The 27,618-nt window shown below is 45.6% G+C and overlaps 1 protein-coding gene across 6 annotated transcripts in view; it reads left to right on the top strand.

Moving 5' to 3' along the window:
* The window catches only part of LOC137416427 (TBC1 domain family member 1), a 94,567-nt gene that overhangs the window by 6,282 nt on the left and 60,667 nt on the right, over nt 1-27,618 (top strand). For 2 of the 6 annotated variants that reach the window (XM_068102007.2, XM_078775888.1), the window contains exons 2-5: nt 1,811-2,137; nt 13,827-13,916; nt 14,725-14,838; nt 18,384-18,617. In XM_068102007.2, the coding sequence (XP_067958108.2) occupies nt 1,811-2,137; nt 13,827-13,916; nt 14,725-14,838; nt 18,384-18,617 (765 nt within the window). Of the gene's footprint in view, nt 1-1,810; nt 2,138-13,826; nt 13,917-14,724; nt 14,839-15,129; nt 15,563-18,383; nt 18,618-27,618 lie in introns of those variants that run through there. The other 4 variants (XM_068102008.2, XM_078775887.1, XM_068102009.2 and 1 more) reach the window with 4 other exon arrangements.

Here is a 27,618-nt window from a genome sequence, read left to right as displayed (position 1 = left end):
AATCTGTCTACAACTTTTTGAGATATCATGTTCGCAAACAAACATACAGACAGGGGTGAAAAGATAACCTCCATCCAGGCAGAGGTAAATATGTCATGCACCATACTTGCAAAATCCTGAAAATAGGTTGTTGATATTTTGGCCTATATTGACCTCAAAATCCCTGGTGTTGGGCTAGTGGCTAGGGTGCCGGCTAAGGATCCTAGGATCCTGGGTTCGAATCCCGGTCAATCGCTGAATTAACGCCAGGGGGGTTGACTCAGCCTGTCATCCTTCCGAGGTCGGCAAATTGAGTACCAGTTCACTGGTAATTCCCTGCTTGTCGTTAAAGGCGGCAAAAAGGGTTGGCGTCAGGAAGGGCATCCGGTCGTAAAACATTGCTTCAAAAAGGGGACCGAAAAACAACAACAACCACAGTTCCCAAAAAAGGCCAACCCCCGCTTGCGGGGAAAAATGGCCTCTAAAGGTGTTTTTTTTTATTGACCTCAAAATAATTGTTGGTTGAAATCAGTGACCTGACATGCAAATACTCTTCAAATTTTAAGTCATTCGGATGAAAATTGAAAATTTTAGACATTTAATCTATTTTAACCCTTTGAGCTTTGGATCTCAAAAATAATTGGTGGTTGAATTGAATGACCTGATATGCAAATCGTGGTAAAATTACAAGTCAATCAGATGAAAATTGAAGATTTTAAAAATTGCACCTAATTTGTTGACCTTTGGCCTATGTTGACCTCAAAAATAATTGCTGGTTGAATTCAGTGGCCTAATATGCAAATTATATTCAAATTTCAAGTCAATTGGATGGAAATTGTCAATTTTAGAATTTTGATCGATGTTGACCTTTTGGCCTATGTTGACCTCAAACAAAATTGGTGGTTGCATTTGCAGATCTGATGTGCAAATCCTCTTCAAATTTCAAGTCAACAACAACAAAAAAACAACCACCTTTAGAGGCCATTTTTTCCCTGCAGAGCAGGGGTTGGCCTTTTTTGGGCACCGTTGTCCCCTTTTTTGAAGCGATGTTTTATGGCCGGATGCCGTTCCTGCCACCAACCCTGTTAGTCACCTCTTGCGACACACAGGGAATTACCAGTGAACTGGTACTCAATTTGCCGACCTCGGAAGGATGACAGGCTGAGTCAACCCCCCTGGTGTTAATTCAGCGATCGACCGGGATTTGAACCCCAGATCCTAGGATCCCAAGCCGGCACCCTAACCGCTAAGCCAACACCAGGATTCAAATTTCAAGTCAATCGGATGAAAATAGATTTTAGAGATTGGATAAAGTTGTTGACCTTTGGCCTATGATGGTTGACCTTTTGACCTCAAAATCAATACTATAGGCTTGTTACGTATGACCAACTCTACCATTTCGTGAAGTTTCGTGAAGATCGGTTTTAAAATGTGACCTGTAGTCGATTGACATACAGACAGAATATCGCATGCAACCAACCAATATACTTGAAAGATCTTCGATTTTCGCCAAAAGGCCAAAAAAAAAAAAAAAAAAAAAAAAGATAGGGGTGAAAACACAACCTCCATCCATCTTTGGTGGCTAAGGTAAAGATCCTATTTCTGTTCATGTAGGAATCCTGATCCATGCCACCTTCCTTATTCTGCAAATTCTAGACATTTATGGCTATCTATTAAACAAGTGTTTAATGGTATATGTAGTATAACTTTCTCTCAAACATATGTCATATAACTTTCTAAATAATAGGATTTGGATTTGGTAGAGTGTGTGTCTGGTGCAAAGTGGAATGGCAATTACATTCTACCTCATCTATTCTCACGTCTTGTACAGAATCACACGGATTCCAGCAGCAACCAACTCCAAGCTGAGCAGTCTTTGCTTTCCGTATTGTGCCACGATGAATTCCACCAGAGGTTTGAGGTCTTGTATTGTGGTCGACTGGAGGTGGGAACGTGGTTGGGATCACGCAGTCTTGTGGATGACTGTCTTGCTGAGCTGTCACTCAGAAAATCGAAGGGAAACCAGGATGTTGAACTAGGAAAGAGGCCAAAGTGGAACTTCTTCTTGAAAGATGAGGAGATGCAAGCTTTAGGAGATGCTGGTGATCAGAATAGCAAGGTTTTGGAGTCGCAGATGGGACACACAATGTTATTTCAGGTAAATCGTTGTGAGTGCGATTGGGTGTGCGTTTGTTTCACTGTATTTCAGATGCTTATCCATTGAGTTTGAATAAGTAAAAACAATGTTTGGTTGGCATTGTGTAGTTAAAACCTGAAGATGGCTCTCATGATGGTTAAGCTTGGTATAAACTAAAAACTGGATGGCCAACCCAAAACTAAAAACAGATGAGACATATCAGCATAAAGTTACAAAACCTGATGTATGGGTTACAAAAACAATCAAATGCAAAGTTTTTGATGCAATTGATCATAAGATAAGATATCTGCAACAAAATCATGGAATGGATATTTTATTGGGTACTTGAAATGTGGTGCAATTATCACTCTCCAGGCTTTCAGTTTATTTTCAGGAGCAGGAGGTACCTTGTTAGCTTATCTGGAATTTGAATTTCATAGAAGGTATTGTCATCGTGCACCGTCCGTCTCCTATTTCGACTTTTCTGGCCAAACCGCTGAACTAATCCGGCTGAAATTTGGCAACAAGGTTCCACTCCTGACTGTTAACGGGCATTGTAAAACTTGTTTCGGTCATGTGACAGGAAGTGTGTCAAAATGGCCAACATAGTCAACTTTTTGGGAAAATCACGTAAATTCCTTCAAAAATCTTCTTCTCCAGACCCACCAGTCAGTATCCTGCCAAATTTGGGTTAAACATTAGGAGACAGCGTCTTGATGTTAAATTGTGGAGGCCGTGCCGATTGCATGACCGGAAATGTGTTAAAATGGCAAACTTAGCCAATTCTGGGGAAAATCGTGTAAATTCCTTCAAAAATCTTCTTCTCCAGACCCACCAGTCAGCATCATGCCAAATTTGGGTTAAACATTAGGGGACGGCGTCCTGATGTTAAATTGTGGAGGCCATGCCCATTGCGTAACCGGAAATGTGTTAAAATGGCAAACCTAGCCAATTCTGGGGAAAATCGTGTAAATTCCTTCAAAAATCTTGTTCTCCAGACCCACGAGTCAGAATGCCAAATTTGGGTTAAACATTAGGGGACGGCGTCCTGATGTTAAATTGTGGAGGCCATGCCCATTGCGTAACCGGAAATGTGTTAAAATGGCAAACCTAGCCAGTTCTGGGGAAAATCGTGTAAATTCCTTCAAAAATCTTCTTCTCCAGACCCACCAGTTAGAATCCTGCCAAATTTGGGTTAAACATTAGGAGACAGCGTCCTGATGTTAAATTGTGGAGGCCGTGCCGATTGCATGACCGGAAATGTGTTAAAATGGCAAACTTAGCCAATTCTGAGGAAAATCGTGTAAATTCCTTCAAAAATCTTGTTCTCCAGACCCACGAGTCAGAATGCCAAATTTGGGTTAAACATTAGGGGACGGCGTCCTGATGTTAACTTGTGGAGACCAGGTCGATTTCATGACCGGAAATTTGTTAAAATGGCAAACTTAGCCAATTCTGGGGAAAATCGTGTAAATTCCTTCAAAAATCTTCTTCTCCAGACCGACCAGTCAGTATCCTGCCAAATTTGGGTGAAACATTAGGGAAAGGCGTCCTGATGTTAAATTGTTGAGGCCATGCCGATTGCATGACCGGAAATGTGTTAAAATGGCAAACTTAGCCAATTCTGGGGAAAATCGTGTAAATTCCTTCAAAAATCTTCTTTTCCAGACCGACCAGTTAGAATGCCAAATTTGGGTTAAACATTAGGGGACGGCGTCCTGATGTTAAATTGTGGAGGCCAGGTCGATTTCATGACCGGAAATGTGTTAAAATGGCAAACTTAGCCAATTCTGGGGAAAATCGTGTAAATTCCTTCAAAAATCTTCTTTTCCAGACCGACCAGTCAGAATGCCAAATTTGGGTTAAACATTAGGGGACGGCGTCCTGATGTTAAATTGTGGAGGCCAGGTCGATTTCATGACCGGAAATGTGTTAAAATCGCCAACTTAGCCAATTCTGGGGAAAATCGTTTAAATTCCTTCAAAAATCTTCTTCCCCAGTCCCACCAGTCAGAATCCTGCTAAATTTGGGTTAAACATTAGGGGACAGCGTCCTGATGTTAAATTGTGGAGGCCATGCCGATTTCATGACCGGAAATGTGTTAAAATGGCAAACTTAGCAAATTCTGGGGAAAATCGTGTAAATTCCTTCAAAGATCTTCTTCTCCAGACCCACCAGTCAGCATCATGCCAAATTTGGGTTAAACATTAGGGGACGGCGTCCTGATGTTAAATTGTGGAGGCCATGCCGATTTCATGACCGGAAATGTGTTAAAATGGCCAACTTAGCCAATTCTGCAGAAAATCGTGTAAATTCCTTCAAAAATCTTCTTCTCCAGACCCACCAGTCAGTATCCTGCCAAATTTAGGTTAAACATTAGGGAAAGGCGTCCTGATGTTAAATTGTGGAGGCCATGCCGATTGCATGACCGGAAATGTGTTAAAATGGCAAACTTAGCCAATTCTGGGGAAAATCGTGTAAATTCCTTCAAAGATCTTCTTCTCCAGACCGACCAGTCAGAATGCCAGATTTGGGTTAAACATTAGTGGACGGCGTCCTGATGTTAAATTGTGGAGGCTATGCCCATTGCGTGACCGGAAATGTGTTAAAATGGCCAACTTAGCCAATTCTGCAGAAAATCGTGTAAATTCCTTCAAAAATCTTCTTCTCCAGACCCACCAGTCAGTATCCTGCCAAATTTGGGTTAAACATTAGGGAAAGGCGTCCTGATGTTAAATTGTGGAGGCCATGCCGATTGCATGACCGGAAATGTGTTAAAATGGCAAACTTAGCCAATTCTGGGGAAAATCGTGTAAATTCCTTCAAAAATCTTCTTCTCCAGACCCACCAGTCAGAATCCTGCTAAATTTGGGTTAAACATTAGGGGACGGCGTCCTGATGTTAAATTGTGGAGGCCAGGTCGATTTCATGACCGGAAATGTGTTAAAATCGCCAACTTAGCCAATTCTGGGGAAAATCGTTTAAATTCCTTCAAAAATCTTCTTCTCCAGACCCACCAGTCAGAATCCTGCTAAATTTGGGTTAAACATTAGGGGACAGCGTCCTGATGTTAAATTGTGGAGGCCATGCCGATTTCATGACCGGAAATGTGTTAAAATGGCCAACTTAGCCAATTCTGCGGAAAATCGTGTAAATTCCTTCAAAAATCTTCTTCTCCAGACTGACCAGTCAGAATGCCAAATTTGGGTTAAACATTAGGGGACGGCGTCCTGATGTTAATTTGTGGAGGCCATGCCGATTGCATGACCGGAAATGTGTTAAAATGGCAAACTTAGCCAATTCTGGGGAAAATCGTGTAAATTCCTTCAAAAATCTTCTTCTCCAGACCCACCAGTCAGAATCCTGCCAAATTTGGGTTAAACATTAGGCCAGGGCCCAGATAAGCTACAGGTCCAGTGGTCCTATTTTATTTTTTTTCCGATTGAAAAAATCCCCAAGTATCAAGTTTTCGGAAATTGTTGGCCGTTTCAGACGAGTCTGTCAGACAACTCAAAGCAACTTTCTCCCAGCATCGTTCTGCTGTTCAACATGAAAAAAGACATGTTCATGTTGAACAAAACAAAAAGAACATGTTGAACAAGTTTCAAATTAGTCCTGATTATACCTGGGAATGGTAAGGCAAAGACAAACCGTGTAATCCTTGCCATGAGATTGCTTCGGCAGCTTTGAACTTTCCTTTGGGCAGAGCACCAGAGAGAGAACATTCCGTCAACAAGTGGTACATTTTTGTTCAAGGTTGGGAGATAAATTTTGTAATTACTCATAGCTGTCAAGAACAACAACAATTCACGAGAAGCAAGCAACCTCTTGTGCAGCTTACTTGGATTTATTTTTCTCTAATATTCCGTCTCTCTCTCTCCACCTCTCCCTACCCCTCCATCTCCATCTCTCTCTTTCTGTTGGACCTTAGTTATGCCCGGAGGTCATCCGATGAGTCAGCAAATGTGAGATAGATCAAGATATTGTTACAGATACGACTTTGATGGTATGGTGGGCCGAGCGGGATGGCCGCCGTATCCGTACAAGTTACCCGATTGTGCCCGAATGTTGACTAATCGCGCTATGCTGGCTCAATAGGAAAGAGAAGACACCCGGCTGGGTTATAATGACACAATACGACACCAGGGGTTCAGTTCTCAAGTATATTCGTACGGAAAAAGGTTAGATTACAACTACAAGAGGGACAGCATAGGAAGACAGGCACTTAGACACACTCTTATATTAACCCTAGACAGACCACAGATAAACGGGACAACGCTGACTCACACGGGATTTGATGGCAAGGAAAGCGGCAGTCGATGGCTCAGGTGCACCTGGCTCAGGGACAGAATCACGTACGGTGGTGTCCAGCAAATGCGGGGAGGTCGCTCAGCGCTCGTGGGTCGCGACTTTGGTGGAGATGCCGGGGAGGTCGCTCAGCGCTCGGGAGGGTGGCGTCTTGTCCTTCCAAGCTCGGGGCGCATCTTACGTCACGTCCGGCGCGGGGCCGCGTATATCCGGCGGGGAGTCACGCCCTCGCTCGTTAGCTCCGCCCCATATGGCATCGGCCCATGGCTTCTCATTGGGTGCGGGGGTTACCGGCTCCGCCCTTGACGAGGGGCCGACAGGGAGCCCCCTTCTGGGTAACCCCGTCGAGCACATGTTCAATGGCGGCCAACCGAGCCGGAGTGAGGACGCAAAGCCGCTGTTGTTGTGGTTGTTGTTGGAGCTTGAGATGATGGGAAGAGATGCGGGGAGGTATGGGAAGGTCCTAAACTCCTACTGGTGCCATATCATCACATTCTGGTGCAACGAAGAGTCATAATTAATGGAAACAAGTCCTTAACTGACATAGATTAAGAATAACTAGCAAGATGTCCTATAATTGTCTACGTGTGGTGCGGGGGACCTGGGCACGACATTTAATGGGGGAATGAAGGGGAAGATCGGCTCTAATGGGTGTTGTTTACAGACAATGGGACTAGGGAATGGGGTAAGGGAGAGTTGGGGAGTATCGGAGAAAATAGGGGAATATTTACAAGCGGATATGGAGGCCAAATTCCATATTCGCAACATTGCACCCTTCTCTACCCTCGGGGCGTCCCGACCCGATAAATTTTTACCTACTTTAGTGTGGCACGCAATGTAGTTCCCTCTACTATTAACTCTACCCTGAGTGCGACAGTTTTACAGATATTCACAAATGAGTAAATATGTCCCCCTGCGACGTTGCACCCTTCTCCTCACAGAAACACACCCACAGGATAACCGAATCCGGAAAGAATCCTCAAACTAAACATACAGCCGGTAGGGAACATTATTTACAAGACTACGCTGATATTTACACTACGATCCAGGACCTGTCTTTGGAGGAACACATGCAGATGTTATGCATAGAGAGAGCGCGCTTGCCAACATCGATACACCAACCCACGAGTGCTCTGTGGCCGACGGCCTTTAATAACGTGCAGAGCACCCTTCCCGAGCATCAAAAGCACCACCCCACCACCAATCGGTGCAGTCACCATTGTTCAATGATTAAAAATAAATGCGACAACCCCTAACCCTGCAGGTGTCTCTTGCTCTTCTTGTGGTGCACTTGGTGTTACTTAAAAGTGGTTCACCTGTATGGCATAGGTGCCACGTTGACCCATAGGTCCATCCCCGGGTGGTGCTTGGCCGCAAACGAACTGCGGTCCATCGTGGGTGGCCACAAACATTGCGGTCCATATGGTGTATCGATCCCGGCAGCAAGCAGCGAAAGTGCAGGCCCACAACTGCGTCGCCAGCACCTCTCTCTCCTCTCTCTCTACCCCAAAGCCAGATCCTCGGAGGTGGGAGACAAAAACAAGACAAGTGAGCAAGGTGGTAAGGGCGCAAAAGTGCACGCAATGCAAGGTGATGCACACTGGGGGCACATGGGAACCAGGTGAGACAGGTACGTTCCTACCGTACGCCCCCCCCACCAGGTAACCTACATGGCCCCTCCCTTACCCCTTACTGTATCAACAAAACACAACACTACCCATAAACATCTACTTTACAAATCCACAAACATCCCTACTGTCTTCCCCGTTCCTCCCATATACCAAATTCGTCTTCTCTCCCTCCTAACCAATCAAATTTGCCATTTTCAACTCTCATCAAAATTTGCCATTTTCAATTCATCATCAGTCCCTCCTAGGGAGGGAGAGATGGAATCACCCCAATGTCTCATCCACGTCGTGATGCGTCTCACAAATCCAACAGCAATTCTCATTTCTGCAACACAAACAAAGAAAACACAGGTGTGGAGTCATCATCATCACCACAGGCAAGTGGCTGCGTATGGTGCGACAGGTTCATCAATCCTAACTATCTCCTAAATGACTTTAACAACTTTACACTACCCGGGGGCTTTCTCCGGCCAAACCATTGGCCCTCTTACACTATGGGTTCTAAAAACCAATTCCCATTGGCCAAACTGTGGTGCTCTTCAATTTGGGGTCTCACTCCCCCGATTCATCTCCCGGTGCCCTCGCACAATTTCTGGGCTGTGGCGTGTACCTCTCCCAGTGGGTCTACCCACCTGCACACCTCCACCACTGCAGTTGCCTCCGAGCTTACCTGCTCCTCACCCTAACCTAACTACCTGGGGAAGGCCCTCTGGCTCTCTCCCCACTCCGTGCCCTCTCTGGCACTGGGCTGCCCGATCCACACCCGGGATCCTCAGGCACCCACTCACAACTACCGGCTCCCAGAGCCCACCTGCGGCCTCACCTGGCCGACATCCTCACAGTGGTGGAGTGCCCAACCAACTACACACACTAACAGGCTACACGCCCAGCCATTTCCACAACACTAATGCACCCATTCACAACACCATTCTACAACCGCACCACAAATGCCAATATCCAACCACAATTTACCTGCACCCTCTACCTAACACTTACACTACCCGCCCCGGGTGCTCGTGAAAGGGGTCCACTCTTCCCCCATCCACACCTTCGCACCATGCACACCACTCCGTACCACTCACTCCAACTCTCTCCACACACCTGTACCTGCACACCTGTGCTCTCACACCTGGTGCCACCTGCACCCTTCTCTCCCCAAGCGCATTCGCGCTGATCCACAACACTCACTACTCATACACTGCTCCACACACCTGTCCAGTTGCACACCTGTGCAATCACACCTGTCCAGTTGCACACCTGTGCAATCACACCTGTTCAATTCTCACCTGTTCAATCCTCACACACACGGCATCATCTCAGCTAACTACTCCCTTCTGAAACTTGCGCTTCCCAGTCGTCCCTTTAAACTATTGCGCTCCCTCGTCATTATAATCCACACTAATCTGCCTGCGTCCCCACTACAGGTATCAGTCACTAACTAACCTTAACGTTACCTAAGGTCATCTTCGCTAGATCCCTACACACAATATCCTAACCCACCCGGGCTAGTTTTCACTGCCATATACCCCATAAACTATTGCGCATTTGCCCCCCATGGGAAGGATGGTGGATTTGCCATCCCACCACATCGGGGGTCTCTCACTACCAATTTTGCACATCAAATTTCAACAAATTAAAAATTTTCTATTTACTGCCAATTCTATTCACTTTTCTAAATTTTGTATCAAATCACTACTATCACTATCACCATTACCCGTCTACTTATTACTGCCTCTCGGTGCGCCAATTCCTGTCCAAAGCCCGGCTTCGTAAAGCCAAGCAATGGATGCTGGTTGTTTTGTGCCTGCGGCTGGATGCGTCCGGCACTCGGTGCAGGGACGGGGGCTTACCCGGGCCGAGATCCCATGCATCACCTCGGCGTGGAGCCATCCAATGTCCCGATCTCGACCTGCCGGCACGTCTCAACAAAACGTGGTCGCCATGACGACCCTTTCTATCGGGCTGCCAGCTCCGCCTAGTGGAGCCTGGACGCGGCCGTTCAAAGCGAGGCCCGGCACGCACCGAGGGCCTGCTTCGGCTATAAGTCGTTCTAAACTCTATCCCGTCTAACGTCGATGCTTCACCTGGACGCTTACACCCCGCAGCCCGTTCCTTGCTCACACATCCAGCCGTGCCCATGCTCCTCGTACCTTTCCTTACACACCCAGGTACACTCATTCCACTCACAGCCTTGGTCACACACCTGACCACCGAACACTTTGGCACACATTCGTTGCTCGCACACCTCACCAATACACCGCTTCGCGCCCCCTCCTCGGTCACCTCCTCTGTGACAATCACAGGTGTGCTCTCATTCGCACACCCAACCACGTGCCTCACCACCAACTCCAGCGTGCATTCCCACTCACGCTCTACCATTCCAGGTGTGCATCCTTCCATCCCAGGTGTACATCCTCGCTCACCTGTCACAACTAACTCACGCTCCATGTCACTCTCACTACTTTCACCTCCATTCCTGACAGCGCACTCACCCTTACTCTTGACAGCGCACTCTTTCCTCGTGCACCTGCCCGTCACACACCTTTCTCGCGCACACTCTCCCGTTACACCCTCTGTAACCCTCACCACAGGTGGACACTTTTCCTTACTTCTGACAGCGCACTCTTTCCTCATGCACCTGTCCGTCACACACCTTTCTCGCGCACACTCTCCCGTTACACCCTCTGTAACACTCACCACACCACGCTTCCATGTGCTCCCTCGCACACGCGCTACGACCGACTCACTCTCGCCAGCACACTCACTCCTTGGTACACACTTTTTCCTCACACACCCCAGAGTCGGACTTTCTCGCACACCTCCTCTTTCGCACACCAGACCTGTCGCACACTTCACCGACGGCCTCTCACGAACACCCGGGTCCATCTCGAACCCCAAGCCTCTTAAATCACCTGGCGCATCATACGCACGACCATATTGGTCACCACTTACACCGGGTCCTCTTCCTCTTCGCTTCTCCTCCATCACCTGCGAATCCCTCATCCGGTTAATGAGCACATCATCACGATCCAAACACAGACTTTGGACCAATTCTTTTATCTCCTCTTTTACCTCTTTCTTATCCCCTCTCCGTCGCTTCTTAATTTCGCTCATCCCTTCTTCCACTTCTTCTAATTTGTGCTTCACCTCTTTTATTCCCCGGTACGTCTCCTCAAGCTCATCCTCTAAGGCTACCTTGACCGTTTCCAGGTGCGTCCTCACCTGCCGGTCCTTCGTCTCCATTACCTCTATCACCTCGTCCAACCTCGTTGTCAGTCCCTCACGTACCATCTGACATTCCCTCTTCGTCGCTACCAAGTCATCTTTTAGTTCTTTCTGTGTCGCCTTTAAACCTCCTAATACCACAGTGTTCCTTTGAACCTGCTCCACTAACTCCGTCTGTCCCACCGTCAGCTGCTCCACCTCCTGCGTCAGGACCTCTATGCCCCCCTGTAACTTTACAGTCCCCTTTCTCACCTCCTTCTCCATGTGCTCCCTACAGTGCCTCACCTCCTCGCGCACTCCTCCGACCTCCTCACTCACTCCTCTTCTGATCTCCTCTCCCATCACTTGCATCTCCTGCCCAGATGCCACCCTCATCTGCTCCATTTCCTCCCTGTGAGCATCCAGTTTGGTTTCTACCCCCATTCTGACCCCCTCTATCTGCTGCTCCATTTGTTTAACTTCCCTTTCCGCTTGGTCCCTCATGTCCCTCAATTTGCCTTCCATACTGTTTTCTAACCCCTCTAACCCATTTTTCACTCCCTCTATCTGATTCTCCTGGGCAGCCATTCTATTTTCTACCCCCATTAACCCATTTTTCACTTCTTTTATCCCGTTGTCTAACCCCTCAAAATTATTGTCTATCTTCCCAAATTTCTTGTCTAACTCCTCAAAATTATTGTCTAACCCCTCACTGGTACCCCTCGCTTCGTCCCTCATTACCCCCATTTGCTCACTCTGAGCCCTCGCTTCGTCCCTCATTACCCCCATTTGGCCCTCTATTCGTTCCATAAGGGCCCTCATTTGCAACATAAAAAGGTTCGGATCCACCAGGGGCGCTGCCACGGTCACGGGCGCGGTGACCAGCGAGGCGCCATTTTGCGCGTCTGCTACCCTCGCTGCTTCGCTCTCCTCACGTCCCTCAATTTGGTCCTGGACCGACCCTGCCTCACTCTCCCCTACCGGACCCCAGCCGTCTTGATCCGCCATAGCGCGACTTGCAAAATTCGAGTTTCGTAAAACAAAACAAATTTCGGCCGCTCCAAATTTTGACCAAATTTTTTTTTTTTTCCTCTATTCGTTTTTTTTTTTTTTCAAAATTTGGTCGGGCCTCGAATCTCACTCCCGACACCAATTGTTACAGATACGACTTTGATGGTATGGTGGGCCGAGCGGGATGGCCGCCGTATCCGTACAAGTTACCCGATTGTGCCCGAATGTTGACTAATCGCGCTATGCTGGCTCAATAGGAAAGAGAAGACACCCGGCTGGGTTATAATGACACAATACGACACCAGGGGTTCAGTTCTCAAGTATATTCGTACGGAAAAAGGTTAGATTACAACTACAAGAGGGACAGCATAGGAAGACAGGCACTTAGACACACTCTTATATTAACCCTAGACAGACCACAGATAAACGGGACAACGCTGACTCACACGGGATTTGATGGCAAGGAAAGCGGCAGTCGATGGCTCAGGTGCACCTGGCTCAGGGACAGAATCACGTACGGTGGTGTCCAGCAAATGCGGGGAGGTCGCTCAGCGCTCGTGGGTCGCGACTTTGGTGGAGATGCCGGGGAGGTCGCTCAGCGCTCGGGAGGGTGGCGTCTTGTCCTTCCAAGCTCGGGGCGCATCTTACGTCACGTCCGGCGCGGGGCCGCGTATATCCGGCGGGGAGTCACGCCCTCGCTCGTTAGCTCCGCCCCATATGGCATCGGCCCATGGCTTCTCATTGGGTGCGGGGGTTACCGGCTCCGCCCTTGACGAGGGGCCGACAGGGAGCCCCCTTCTGGGTAACCCCGTCGAGCACATGTTCAATGGCGGCCAACCGAGCCGGAGTGAGGACGCAAAGCCGCTGTTGTTGTGGTTGTTGTTGGAGCTTGAGATGATGGGAAGAGATGCGGGGAGGTATGGGAAGGTCCTAAACTCCTACTGGTGCCATATCATCACATTCTGGTGCAACGAAGAGTCATAATTAATGGAAACAAGTCCTTAACTGACATAGATTAAGAATAACTAGCAAGATGTCCTATAATTGTCTACGTGTGGTGCGGGGGACCTGGGCACGACATTTAATGGGGGAATGAAGGGGAAGATCGGCTCTAATGGGTGTTGTTTACAGACAATGGGACTAGGGAATGGGGTAAGGGAGAGTTGGGGAGTATCGGAGAAAATAGGGGAATATTTACAAGCGGATATGGAGGCCAAATTCCATATTCGCAACAATATTAAGGATTTCTTCAGAATTATTTTACTAAGTGCTTGATTCAATTATCAGCTGGGCCCGTCCATCATCGAGGTTTCGACATTTCAATCACAGAACCTCTCGGAGGGGCAGGTCCAAGGCCTTAGTTGTATCCAAAGGTGATCCAATCGGGAAGAGTGAGAGAACGAGCACTGTGCAGGAGAAAGAACTATAGATTTGGAATACTGTACTGCATATGTGGAACATTCAGCAGTATCAATCAAAATTATTCTTCTGGTTTTTTTTTTGTTGTCTATGGTTGAATTGCATTGTCTTTGTTTCTTGCTCTTTTCCTGTATTTATAGGTTGGACCTGCTGAAGTAAGCTTCATCAGTTTAGCCACAAAGACCGTCGTACTGGAGACGTCTTTCACCAACATATCCTTTTATTCACATGTGAGATGGCATGAAACAAGCAGGCCCTTCAGTTTCTCCACCACCCATTCCGAAAGGGATGGGAGGTGTGTGTCTGTGTGTCGGTGTCTGTGTCTGTGCGTATGTGTGTGTACGTGTACCAGCTTTAATATGGCACCCCCGACTCGAGAAAGTGTTTTTTTGTAACCATAACAATTTTGTATCTAATTCTCAAGGATTATCCATTAGTTCCAACTGAACCAGACTTGTACCCAAAACATTCCGTGTTTCAGTCAGTGAGTTAGTGAGTTGTGGTGGTTCAAGTGCAGCCTGTGGCTGCTGGTTGAATCATTTTCTGGGGGCGTACCTACCGCTAATGCAATGCCCCCTATTACCAGTAAGCTGCTTATCATTTTGCCTACCTTAGAAAGATGACAGGCTGAGTCAACCCACCTGGTGTTAGTTCAATGGATTGATAGTGGCTCGAACGCAGGACCCGATACTAAGATCTCAAGTCAGCCACCTTAACCGTTCAGTCAATAGCAGGCTTACAGTATATAGTTAGTGAGTGAGTGAGTGAATTCCCATTGGTTCTCAGATCTACTGTAATCTATATATCCCAACGATGATCTGCATTGTTGAATGCTTTGTCTGGTCTTGTACTGTTTGTGGCAACACTCTGCAACTCCTTTGCAAAACTTTCCTCGAACAACTCTCCTTTGTGCTTCTAATAATTCCACTTTTCTCCTTCTAGCAATCTGCCTTCTCTTTTAATCCTGAAATCCCTCAATGTGCTTCATCAAACCAAACCGACTTTTTGCCTCCAACATTGATGATGTGCTGTGTTCAGGGCGTTGCTAACATAGAGCACTTCGCTTTCATCTGCCGGGAGAATGGGATGCTGGGAAGCAGTCATACTCGGCGACATGCCTGCTACATATTCCAATGCGAGAGCAAATCTCTGGTATGTACCAACAGCTCAAACCAAGCGATGACATCATGCCAGGGTGGGAAGGGAATTACCCAATAGTTAGTGAGTCAGTTAGGGTTAGGGTTAGGATGTAATTAACATCATCATTTTAAGTAATATAACAAAGGAAATATGACCTTTCACCTCGATCAGAAAGGGGTTTTTGGTGTCTTATGTCTTGTGTGTGGATGTTTAAAAAGTGAATGTGAGGCAGACACATCGGTGAGCAGGTGGATAATCCTGCTTGGTTTTCACCTTGCCCTGTCTGACTGGTTGGGCAGCTTTGACGTCAGAGAGGCAAGTGCGGTTAAGCAATAGACTGTTTGGCACAATGAGAAGAGGAAGCGCTGCTTGAGAAAGAGTTCAGGAAATTGGGCTGAAAATACGGGTTATGTAGATGGGGCGGGGAGCATATTTTAACATGGAAGGATTAGAGGAGCCTGAGTGGTGAGCAGAAAAGGGCTTGGCAGTTGAGGCGTGATTCAACAGTTCAAGAAAGGAAGTGCGAAAGCAATCACTCGCTTGACGTGGCCGAACAAGGAACAAGGCAAGAGCTGATCAGATGTGTGAACGAATAATTAAAATATAAGTTCGCGTCCAGTTAGTTTTTAGTCTTTGTTTTTCTCTTAAGGCCTGGTGGGTTTACCTGTGGTCAAGCAATAACTACATTAGTGTATGAATTGATCTTCATGGCAAAATGGTTCCCTGAGAACGACATGTGAGTACCTTGAACATGTGTATGTCACACGTGTGTGTGTGTGCAATTTGAAATGAATACTGCTCTAGTATTGTGTTGTGATGATGAAACAAAGTATAATTAAACAAAGTATATCCATTCCATGGATAAATAGAGCAATTGTACATGTCTCCAAAGTTATTAGTACAGTTAGGACATATGCAGGGTTACTTATTCGCAGCGCTTTATTTGATTTATAGTAAACTTGCACCGTCACTAACACTGTATACCAATTGTTTGTAGGTAGCAGGTATAATATGACACCATTCCTCATTGAGTAAGTGCGAGTTCATCGGTGGATCGTCGTATGTTGACTTCTACTCTCAGGATTGCGTTTTAAGTCGAGACTCTGGGCTGACCGGAGATTTTCGAGATTTTGGTCCTCAAAGCAATAATTGTTATGGACAAAGCATCGTGGCAAGGTGTGTTGTCATTGTCACAAGGCCCTACATCAGAGGCAGGTGTGCACCATTATCCAAGATGTCACAGCAAGAAACTTTTGTAAAGGCGAGCGCACGCTTCTCTACATACAAGTTCTGGAGTGTCTTTTAAATTTGGTTGTCCTGTCCCAATACTTTTGGTTTCAGTATCTTTTCTACCTGACCAAGGACCTCAAGGGCCTCACCCATTATAAAGGGAAGAGGAGGAGAAGAAAAATATTTCTAACAAAACAAGAAAATGCTATGGAGTCCACATTTCTCTCCTCTCGCTGTCTTCCTTTACCTGGTGTCTCGACCGCAGATACAGTCACGTGAAAAAGTAAGTACACCCCATGTAAAGTTTTGACGTTTTCAACATATTTCAACACACAGCTATTTGATCTTCATTTCAACAATATTGACAGATAAAGGTGATATAATATAACAAATATCATGAAACATTTACATTTTGTATTCCATTGTATAATTTAAATAAACATAAATGCAAATTTCGCATGTGGAAAAAGTAAGTACACCCTTGGCTCTTATAGGTGGTATAACTTTGGCAGAAACAACCTCGAGTAGGCGTTTCTTATAACTGTCTACGAGTCTCTGACATCGACTGGGAGAAATTTTTGCCCACTCCTCCATGCAGAATTCTTTCAACTGTGCGATGTTTGAGGGGTTTCTTGGATGCACAGCTCGTTTCAAATCCCCCCACAACATCTCGAGGGGATTTAGATCCGGGCTTTGACTTGACCATTCGAGAACCCTCCATTTCTTTCTTTTCAGCCATTCCTTGGTGGATTTACTGGTATGTTTAGGGTCATTGTCATGTTGCAAGGTCCACCTTCGGTTGAGGTTCGACTCTCCGACAGATGGCCTCACATTATCCTCAAGCACCCTCTGGTACAATGAAGAATTCATAGTGGATTCTATGATGGTGAGCTGCCCAGGCCCTGTTGCAGCAAACCTGCCCCAAACCATAATATTTCCACCACCATGCTTTACAGTTGGTGTCAGGTTTTTGTGGTCAAATGCTGTCTTTGGTTTTTGCCAAACATGTCTTCTGGTACTGTGGCCAAATAGCTCTACCTTTGACTCATCTGTCCAGAGCACATTGTTCCAGAAGTGCTGGTCTTTGCCTTGGTGTACATTGGCAAACTTTAGTTTTGCTCTGATGTTCTTTCTGGACAACAAAGGTTTCCTCCTGGCACCCCTCCCATGTAGATCAAATTTGTGCAGCCTCTTTCTGATGGTAGACTCATGCACTTTGACATCAACAGTGGCAAGAGCTACCTGTAGGTCCCGTGATGACATTCTGGGGTTCTTAGAGACTTCTTTTAGCATCTTGCGGTCTGCTCTCGGGCTGAACTTGCTGGGGTGGCCTGGCCTGAACAAGTTGGCAGTTGTTTGGAATCTTCTCCACTTGTAGATGATCTTCCGGACAGTCGAATGATTGATTTCAAATTGTTTGGAGATCTTTTTAAATCTCTTCCCAGACTCGTAGGCATCTATAACCTTCTTTCTGAAGGCCTCAGAGAGCTCTTTTGATCTAGGCATGGTGACGCCGCACACTTCAACAACAAAGAGCAAACCAAACTAAATGTCTGAGGTTTAAATAAGACAGGTTCCTCCAAGATCCTCTCTAACGATATTCTAATCATTTGCACCTCAGCTGGTGCACCTGATTCTAATTTTAGGTATTTGAAGTAGTGATAAATGTAGGGGTGTACTTACTTTTTCCACATGCGAAATTTGCATTTATGTTTATTTAAATTATATAATGGACTACAAAATGTAAATGTTTCATGATATTTGTTATATTATATCACCTTTATCTATCAATATTGTTGAAATGAAGATCAAATAGCTGTATGTTGAAATATGTTGAAAAAGTCAAAACTTTACATGGGGTGTACTTACTTTTTCACGTGACTGTACGTGACCTGTTTTTGTTTATTGGTAATCCATCTGAGATAGCTCACTTGCACAGCCATGACCATCGCTAAATATAGACAGAAGAAGATCACACTGGAAACAAATGCTAATAAACATTTGCTCTTTATGCACTTGTGCTTTAATTAAGGTAAACATAAATAATACAGTGTGCACGCCATCATTACCCTCCATCCCCTTCGTTATGTTAGTGCTTATAGATGCTCTTTTATTGTATTTTAGTGGTAGAAGTGGGCAGGTAGATGAAGGTTGGTAGTATTAACACGAGACATGGACAAAAAAACAAAAACAAAGCAATAACCCTGGTGGTTATCATACGATGTGATTCATACGATAGCAAAGTGTTTTTCCTCATGAGTCTTGCATTTATTGATCACTGCACATTGCAATTTAAATGCACCTGCCTCTTTCCTAATACCGAACAGGTAGGCGAGGTTATGCAGACACTTGGGCAAACCTTCGCAGCCGCTGCAAGTAAGAAGACTTGCGGAGAGCGAAGACTATCGCTCGGAGACGGCAGGAGCAGCACAAAAGGCACAGAGACGCAGGAAGGACCGGAGTCTCAGGAGGTTTCCATCCTGCCAGCCTGGCACAAACAAAACCTTATAAACGTCAAAGCATCCAGCATACCCTCGGCATTGGAAGCAATCTTTTCACGGGTAATGAAAGGAAAATATTACATTTCATTGTGCACTTGCATGATCAGATTGAAACATGGCCATTGAATGTGAGCAGTGATTGCATTGCCATGAGAATTTACTGATTGATGCTTGTCGTGTGTGTGTGTGTGTGTGTGTGTGTGTGTGTGTGTGTGTGGTGTGGTGTGGTGTGGTGTGGTGTGTGTGTGTGTGTGTGTGTGTGTGTGTGTGTGTGTGTGTGTGTGTGTGTGTGTGTGTGTGTGTGTGTGTGTGTGTGTGTGTGTGTGTTGGAATAAGTCATGTTGCATTGATGGGTTGACTGACTGGACACAACTCAAGTTGTGGATCGACTGATGTACCACCTTTTGATGTGGATCCATGATCGAGGTTGTGGATCTACTGATGTACCATCTATTGATGTGGATCCATGATCGAGGTTGTGGATCTACTGATGTACCATGTATTGATGTGGATCCATGATTGAGGTCGTGGATCTACTGATGTACCATGTATTGATGTGGATCCATGATCGAGGTCGTGGATCTACTGTTGTACCATCTATTGATGTGGATCCATGATCGAGGTTGTGCATCTACTGATGTACCATGTATTGATGTGGATCCATGATCGAGGTTGTGGATCTACTGATGTACCATGTATTGATGTGGATCCATGATCGAGGTTGTGGATCTACTGATGTACCATCTATTGATGTGGATCCATGATCGAGGTTGTGGATCTACTGATGTACCATGTATTGATGTGGATCCATGATCGAGGTTGTGGATCTACTGATGTACCATGTATTGATGTGGATCCATGATCGAGGTTGTGGATCTACTGATGTACCATCTATTGATGTGGATCCATGATCGAGGTTGTGGATCTACTGATGTTCTATGTATTGATGTGGATCCATGATTGAGGTTGTGGATCTACTGATGTACCATCTATTGATGTGGATCCATGATCGAGGTTGTGGATCTACTGATGTACCATGTATTGATGTGGATCCATGATCGAGGTTGTGGATCTACTGATGTACCATGTATTGATGTGGATCCATGATCGAGGTTGTGGATCTACTGATGTACCATCTATTGATGTGGATCCATGATCGAGGTTGTGCATCTACTGATGTACCATCTATTGATGTGGATCCATGATCGAGGTTGTGGATCTACTGATGTACCATCTATTGATGTGGATCCATGATCGAGGTTGTGGATCTACTGATGTACCATGTATTTATGTGGATCCATGATCGAGGTTGTGGATCTACTGATGTATCATCTATTGATGTGGATCCATCATCGAGGTTGTAGATCTACTGATGTACCATCTATTGATGTGGATCAATGATCGAGGTTGTGGATCTACTGATGTACCAACTATTGATGTGGATCCATGATCGAGGTTGTGGATCTACTGATGCACCATCTATTGATGTGGATCCATGATCGAAGTTGTGGATCTACTGATGTACCATCTATTGATGTGGATCCATGATCGAGGTTGTGGATCGAGTGATGTACCATCTATTGATGTGGATCCATGATCGAGGTTGTGGATCTACTGATGTACCATCGATTGATGTGGATCCATGATCGAGGTTGTGGATCTACTGATGTACCATCTATTGATGTGGATCCATGATCGAGGGTGTGGATCTACTGATGTACCATGTATTGATGTGGATCCATGATCGAGGTTGTGGATCTACTGATGTACCATGTATTGATGTGGATCCATGATCGAGGTTGTGGATCTACTGATGTACCATCTATTGATGTGGATCCATGATCGAGGTTGTAGGTCTACTGATGTACCATCTATTGATGTGGATCCATGATCGAGGTTGTGGATCTACTGATGTACCATCTATTGATGTGGATCCATGATCGAGGTTGTGGATCTATTGATGTACCATCTATTGATGTGGATCCATGATCGAGGTTGTGGATCTACTGATGTACCATCTATTGATGTGGATCCATGATCGAGGTTGTGGATCTACTGATGTACCATGTATTGATGTGGATCCATGATCAAGGTTGTGGATCTACTGATGTATCATCTATTGATGTGGATCCATTATTGAGGTTGTGGATCTACTGATGTACCATCTATTGATGTGGATCAATGATCGATGTTGTGGATCTACTGATGTAACAACTATTGATGTGGATCCATGATCGAGGTTGTGGATCTACTGATGTACCATCTATTGATGTGGATCCGTGATCGAAGTTGTGGATCTACTGATGTACCATCTATTGATGTCGATCCATGATCGAGGTTGTGGATCGACTGATGTACCATCTATTGATGTGGATCCATGATCGAGGTTGTGGATCTACTGATGTACCATCTATTGATGTGGATCCATGATCGAGGTTGTGGATCTACTGATGTACCATATATTGATGTGGATCCATGATCGAGGTTGTAGATCTACTGATGTACCATCTATTGATGTGGATCCATGATCGAGGTTGTGGATCCGCCGTTTGGAGAGGTCCTGGGCTGAAAGGATCGAAACCTCGAGGAAGAACGGTGCCCAGCTGATGATCCATGCAGTCGGGAAACTAGTCAATTGTTTACAGGTTGAGGTTCTTGCTTTAGGTGGAGAAACTATGTTTGAGGTTTACAATTTAAATAAAGTTGAGTATGGGATGTTGTGAAATTAACATCATTTACAACAATCCTTGAAATTATTTATATTTAAGTTTAGGAACAACCAATACTGCACAGTTAATTAAGTGTGTGTGTGTGCGTGCATGCGTGTGTGTGTGTGTGTGTGTGTGTGTGTGTGTGTGTGTGTGTGTGTGTGTGTGTGTGTGTGTGTGTGTGTGTGTGTGTGTGTGTGTGTGTGTGTGTGTGTGTGTGTGTGTGTGTGTGTGTAAGTTTGTGTAAGTTTGTGTAAGAGTTATAACGTAAAATGGATCAGGAAATAACAGAACAAAAGGAACAGCAGAACAAAAGGAAGTAACAGAACAAAAGGAACAGCAGAAGAAGAAGAAGATGGGGAGGACACACCATCGGTGTGGTTAAGGGACAAAATAGAGGGAGACTTTGACAAATATGGGATGTGGGGAAGGATAAGGGGTAGTGGAGGATGCATTGGGTTGACAAGGTGTATGCAGAAGCAAACTCTCATGAAGGAAGAAATGGAAACTTTGAAGGAGGTGGGCTTGATGGGTGGGAGAGGAAGGTTAATGAGGATAGAGAAGATCATGGTTTTGGATTGGTGATGATCTGAGTTGGGGGGGTGAACAGCTAAGGGAAGAATGGGATTGGAGGAAACATGGAAGTTGGTTCCACAGGTGGGAGAGAAGAGAAACAAATGAGTGGAGGTGAGCAGTCATCCTGAATTTGGGGAGTTTCACCACAAGGGGGTTGCTGTTGGACGACGTGCGGGATCATGGTGGGGACAAAGCATGGAAAGAGTATGCAGGGCCAGAAAGAAAGTGGAGAAAGACAGAGAGACCACCGACCTGTATGTGATATCGAAGCGATAAGCTCATAGACTGAGCTTAATTGTGGGAGATTCAAATTATTTTAAAGGCCTTGTTTTCCATGGCATCAAGTTGAGAAAGGTGTGAGGCAGGGCTGCCAGCCCAAGGGGAGAGCAGTACAGTACTCCATCAAGTTGCGGATGAAGGCCTTGTAGATGCACAAGTGTTTAGTTTTGCCAAGGAAGTACTTTACATGATGGAAGATGCCTCATGGCGTCATCCAATTCTCATTGCTTCATCCATTTGGAGGCTAACTCTGAAATGTGGTTTGCCCAAAAGAGATCATGTCTGTGAGTGAAACCCAGGTGTTTAAATGACTGAACTTCCTCATATCAAGAAGATGGTGAAGAAAGTAGATAGGAGAATTTGTCAGATCGTCCTTTCGGAGACGGATAGTGAGAGTGTGAGATTTGTCAGGATTGAAAGAAATATTCCAATTGTTTGACCAGCTTGTGATATTTTCAAGGTCTGAAGAGAGCGAAGAGACTGCAGCCTGCTGGTCTGAATGATGAGGAATGTTACGGGAGAGGGTGGAGTCAGCATCAAGGAGATAAAGGGGATTTTTCCAAGAGTCATACAGATCATCGACAAAGATTAGGAATAGGACTGAGCTCAAAACACTGCCTTGACAGGGAGAGGAGATGAAAGGATTCTGTGGAGTGTCACGTTGGCTACGATAGTAGGGGAAGTCAACAAGCCAAGTATGTTGTTGGCCTTGGATGCCATAGGCAGAAAATTTGGAGAGCAAGGCGGGATGCCAGATGGTAGCAAAAGCACAAGATATGCATCGAGAGACTGGCCTGATCTCATGTGTGATATTGGGTACCGAGAGTGAGGGGTGGGTACACGTGATGTGGAAGCGAACACAGAATTGAGACATTCGCCTACTCTCGAGTGGAGTCTGCTGTGGTGCCATTCCTCGCGAGGGAATGGATGTAGGGAGAGCATACTCCAGAGACAGACTTAACAAGGCGCCACCAGGTTTTCGAGAAGAGAGACAAGTTTGAGTTTGGACAGATGTTGTTTCCTGGCTCTCAGGAGCACACTTGTTGTGGGCTTTTTGGAATGATCCGAGATTGCCTTCGGTCGGATTGCCATCCAGAAAGAGAAGGCAAGTTGTTTCAGAGCAACTGCTTCACCAATGGATTCAGTGTACCATAGGTGGGATGGATGGTAGGATAACTGAAGACGAGATGGTATAAATTTGAACATAAGGGAGAGCATGTTTCTTTGGAACAATTCCCAGGCTGAGTTAATATCAGGGGTGGCACATATAGGAGACCAGTCCTGAAGAGAGATGGCTGCTTGCAGTCCCTACCAATTTGCTTGAGTGGACTCCCAGACTCGCCGGCATTTAGGCGGCTCTCTGAGAATAGCCAGAGAGATGTTGACTCTCACAAGAGTATGATAAGATGAACCAATTGGACCAGAGGTAGAGTAGGAGACATTTCTGGGAAAGTTGATCATCACCGAGTCCAGAAGGGAGGATTTGCCACTGGGAGAAATCCGGGTTAGAAAGTTCACAGATTGAGTCAGTCCCATGGAGTCACGGAAGTCCTTTGCTGAAATTCCATGGCTGGTGAGAGAAGTACCGACACCCAGCCACGTCACATGGTGCCAATTTAAATCGCCACATATGAGGAAGAGAGAGTTGGGATGAGTGGTATAAGATGGTCCATGTTAGCAGAGAGGGAGAGATGCAAACAGTCGTCCTTTTTATAGGAGGTGGGAGCAAACAGGAGGTGGGAGCGGAGGGGAAGACGGCAGCCAAAGTTGTGCTTTAATTATGGAAGTTAAATACAATTGTGTTAGGTCGAGCATATGTTTGTAAAACACAAATATTCTCACATCACGACAGCATGATTCTTCCCATCTGATGATTCATGAGAATTTGTTTATGAGATTTTTCACAAAGCTTGTTACATACCTGGTTATTTTGTGAATTTTTGACGCTGCAAGAGATAGGTAAAATGAGCACCAATTGAAACAGCTGTTATTTACAATCACGGATATATAACCCAACATTTAACAACAACCACCTATCCAGCCGCACAACATGTTTGTTGGAATTTCACTTAAGAATGGATACACTAAACAACAGAATAATTGTTGTGGAACTTCGGCTGTATCCCTTGACCTCGGTGATACATTTATCTTCATCGCTCATCAGCCCATCCGCCGCTGTGCAGGACGAGAGGGCCGGGTTTTGTCATCGCTTCCGTGTTTCTTTATTTATTTCCCATTGAGCTTCAGTGTGTCTGTCCAAGCCATAACCTTTTTGAGCTCACCTGGAATGAAGTTCAGGGGAGCTTATGCGATGGCGCGTCGTCCGTCCGTCAGTCCGTAAACACTTGAAACTTCTTCTCCAAAACCGCTGATGGGATTGCGACCAAATTTGGCACAAATTATATTTGTTGTGTTGTGACTAAAGTTTGTTCACGGCATTTAAGAAAATCAGGGTCTAAGGGGGTTTACCGGGGGTCAAACTGAGTCCAGGTTTGACCCACCCAAAATAGGTATTTGCTTTCTTCTCAGAAACTACACACACTATTTCGATGAAACTTCACCACAACCTTCATCACCCGTGATGTACCAATGTTTGTTCACGGCATTAGAAAAATTTGGGTCGAAGGTGGTATACGTGGTTAGGGTAGGAGTGGGAAGCTAGGGATTGCCCCCCAAAATAGGTATGTTTTTCTTTGTTTGTTTAAAGTCTTATGATTATGTTAGTATGATTCTACATGTTGCCCTGTCTTCTAGAAACCATTGAAATTGGTTTAAAATACTTTTAGTCTGTGCAGTATATTGTTTATTCTACCAGGTATTGGTAGCACACAATACCCCTACCAGGCCAGGGGTATTGCCGCTAAGTTTTACCATTTAAGCTTTTGTCATCAAATCTTAAACAAAACTTTATAATGAGAATTTGGAGAACACTAAGTAATAAAATTGACTTGTTTTTTCGCTGTTGTTTTCGTTAAGTTTAGTTTGAGTACGAAGCGGAGCCGGACATGCTTTGCATTTTGAGACGCTCTCTAGTTTTCATTTGCATTGTTTTGATAACATATTCTCCTCCCTAATTTTTTTTTTTTGTATACAGAATCGATCCTCGTGTAAGAGCTAAGCTAACACATTGAACATGAAAACATGCACAGACTTACAAAGCATGCAATGAAGGGAGTGGGGAGACAAGAGGGGGAGGGAGAGGGAAGCACACAAGCACAACAACAGTAGAGAACAAGGATGTCGGTAGATCTGTGGAAGGGGGAGGGCTGGGGAGGAATTAACACTCCCAGGAATTTCACTACTAGGAATTTCAGGAAAGAAGTTGGGGATTGAAAGAGGCGGATTTGGGGTGTTTTCACGGGGGTAGAAAAGATCAAAGTTTTGAATGGGGGAAGACAAGAGATGGTGGTGAACAGCTGTTTTAAAGACCTGGAGGGAGGAGTGGGATTGAAAAGAGTGAGGGAGTTTGTTCCATAGGTGGGAGAAGAGGAATGAAAGAGTGAAGGTGAGCAGAGAGTTTTGATTTTGGCAGTTTCACCAGAAGAGGGTTGCTGGCAGATCTTGTGTGCCCTGCAGGAATATTTGGGGGACAGAGCATAGACAGCAGAGGGAGCAAGGCCGGAGAGGAGTCGGTAGAAGACAGAAAGACCACCAACCTGCCTGTAGTGAGAGAGAGAAAGGCCCTCAGAATCAGATTCATCGCGGGAGATTCCAATGATTCTGAAAGCTTTGGTTTCAACCGCGTGAAGCTGAGCTAGGTGTGAGGCAGGAGAACGATCCCAGAGGGGAGAACAGTATTCCATTGAGCTGCGGATGAAAGCCTTGGTATGTGGTGAGGAGCTCAAAAGTGCCCAGAAAGGACTTCGCACGACGGAGGATGCCCAGTCGGCGACTCGCTTTGGAAGACGGCGAGGAAATGTGATTTTCCCAGGAAAGATCATGGCAGATAGTGAGACCCAATAGCTCGAGTGACTGAACTTCTTCAAGAGGATTGTTCAGAAAGTAGATGGGAGGGTTGTCCAGACGGTCTTTTCAAAGAGACATAGTGAGAGTGTGAGATTTGTCAGGATTGAAAGACATGTTCCACTTGTTTGACCAGTTTGTGATTTTGTCCAGGTCTGCAGAGAGTGAGGAGGCTGCAGACTGCCGATCTGAGGGTTGAGATATGGAGCGGCAGAGTGGAGTCATCAGCAAAGAGATAGAGAGGATTTTCCAGAGAGTCTGAGAGATCATTAATGAAGACCAGAAAAAGCACAGGGCCCAGAACACTGCCTTGAGAAACTCCAGCCTGAACAGGAAGGGGAGATGAGAGAAAACCATTCAGGGCCACATGTTGACTACGACCAGAGAGGAAGTCCACAAGCCATGCATGGAGGTTTCCATTGATACCATACGAGGAGAGTTTGGTGACAGAGCGGGGTGCCAGACCGTATCGAAGGCACGAGATATGTCAAGGGAGACAGCTCTGATTTCCTGTTTGGCATTAAGGACCTCCATGCATTGTTGAGACAGCAGAAGCAACATGTCCAGAGTGGAATGACCTGGTCCGAATACAAATTGATGATCCGAGATGAAGCCATTGGAGAAGAGGAAGGATTTGATGTCAGAAGCGATGATTGATTCCATCCTTGAACTTCTGCTTCGGCTTTTTCAAGAAAAGTGTTGGGACAGATCTTCTTCTTCCTCTATACCATTTTTTACTTCTTCATATATTAATTGTTCCCCCTGCCTATTGATCTGTAGTTTGTTCAACCTCCTTCCCTTTTATACATTTCTCAAACAGTTTTTTGGGGGGAAGGGATAGGGTAGAGGCATTGTCTGCACACGACTTTTGTCGAAGATTCTACATCGTTCTCTCCTTGTTCCGCCATGAAATTCCTTTACCCTTAATATCTTTCTGATTTTTTTAAACTACCGGCTATCCTACTCCATCGTGCTTCATCTCTACATATCCCGATGATGGTAATGTGTCATATGCAATTTCTATTGGTACAAAACCCAGAACTACTGTCATAGTTGCCCGGAACAAGAACTACCCCGAACTACCCAGGATGCTAAAAAGCCAACGGTGTCATTCGGGAAGTATAGACGAGTTATTGCCCAACACCTTAAATTATTACTTCCGTTGCAAAGAACTTCGACGTAGGAGGAGGGCATTAGGCCCATCAAAGCCTGTGCTATCTATCTATAATTCCAGCAATCTCTGTGTGTCTGTGTGTCTGTGTGTCTGTGTGTCTGTGTGTCTGTGTGTCTGTGTGTCTGTGTGTCTGTGACCGCTGTTTCTCGACAACCACGGGTCCGATATACTTGAAACTTGCCAGGTATATTGCTGGGGACCCGAGGATGTGCCTTTTCAAGGTTTCATATTAATCGGACAATTACTTACCGAGCTATGTCCAAAAAACGCTTCAACCAATCAGAGAGCAGCGAGCTATCACGTGTGCCGAACGTGGCGATCAGACTCTGCCTCGGACGGCACATTTGACAGCATATTCATT

The sequence above is a fragment of the Myxine glutinosa genome, chromosome 4, assembly GCF_964187855.1.
Source record: "Myxine glutinosa chromosome 4, kmMyxGlut1.1, whole genome shotgun sequence".
Classification (NCBI taxonomy): Eukaryota; Metazoa; Chordata; class Myxini; order Myxiniformes; family Myxinidae; genus Myxine; species Myxine glutinosa.
The sequence above is the reverse complement of the archived record's forward strand: the minus strand, read 5'-3'. Positions and strand labels throughout refer to the sequence as shown.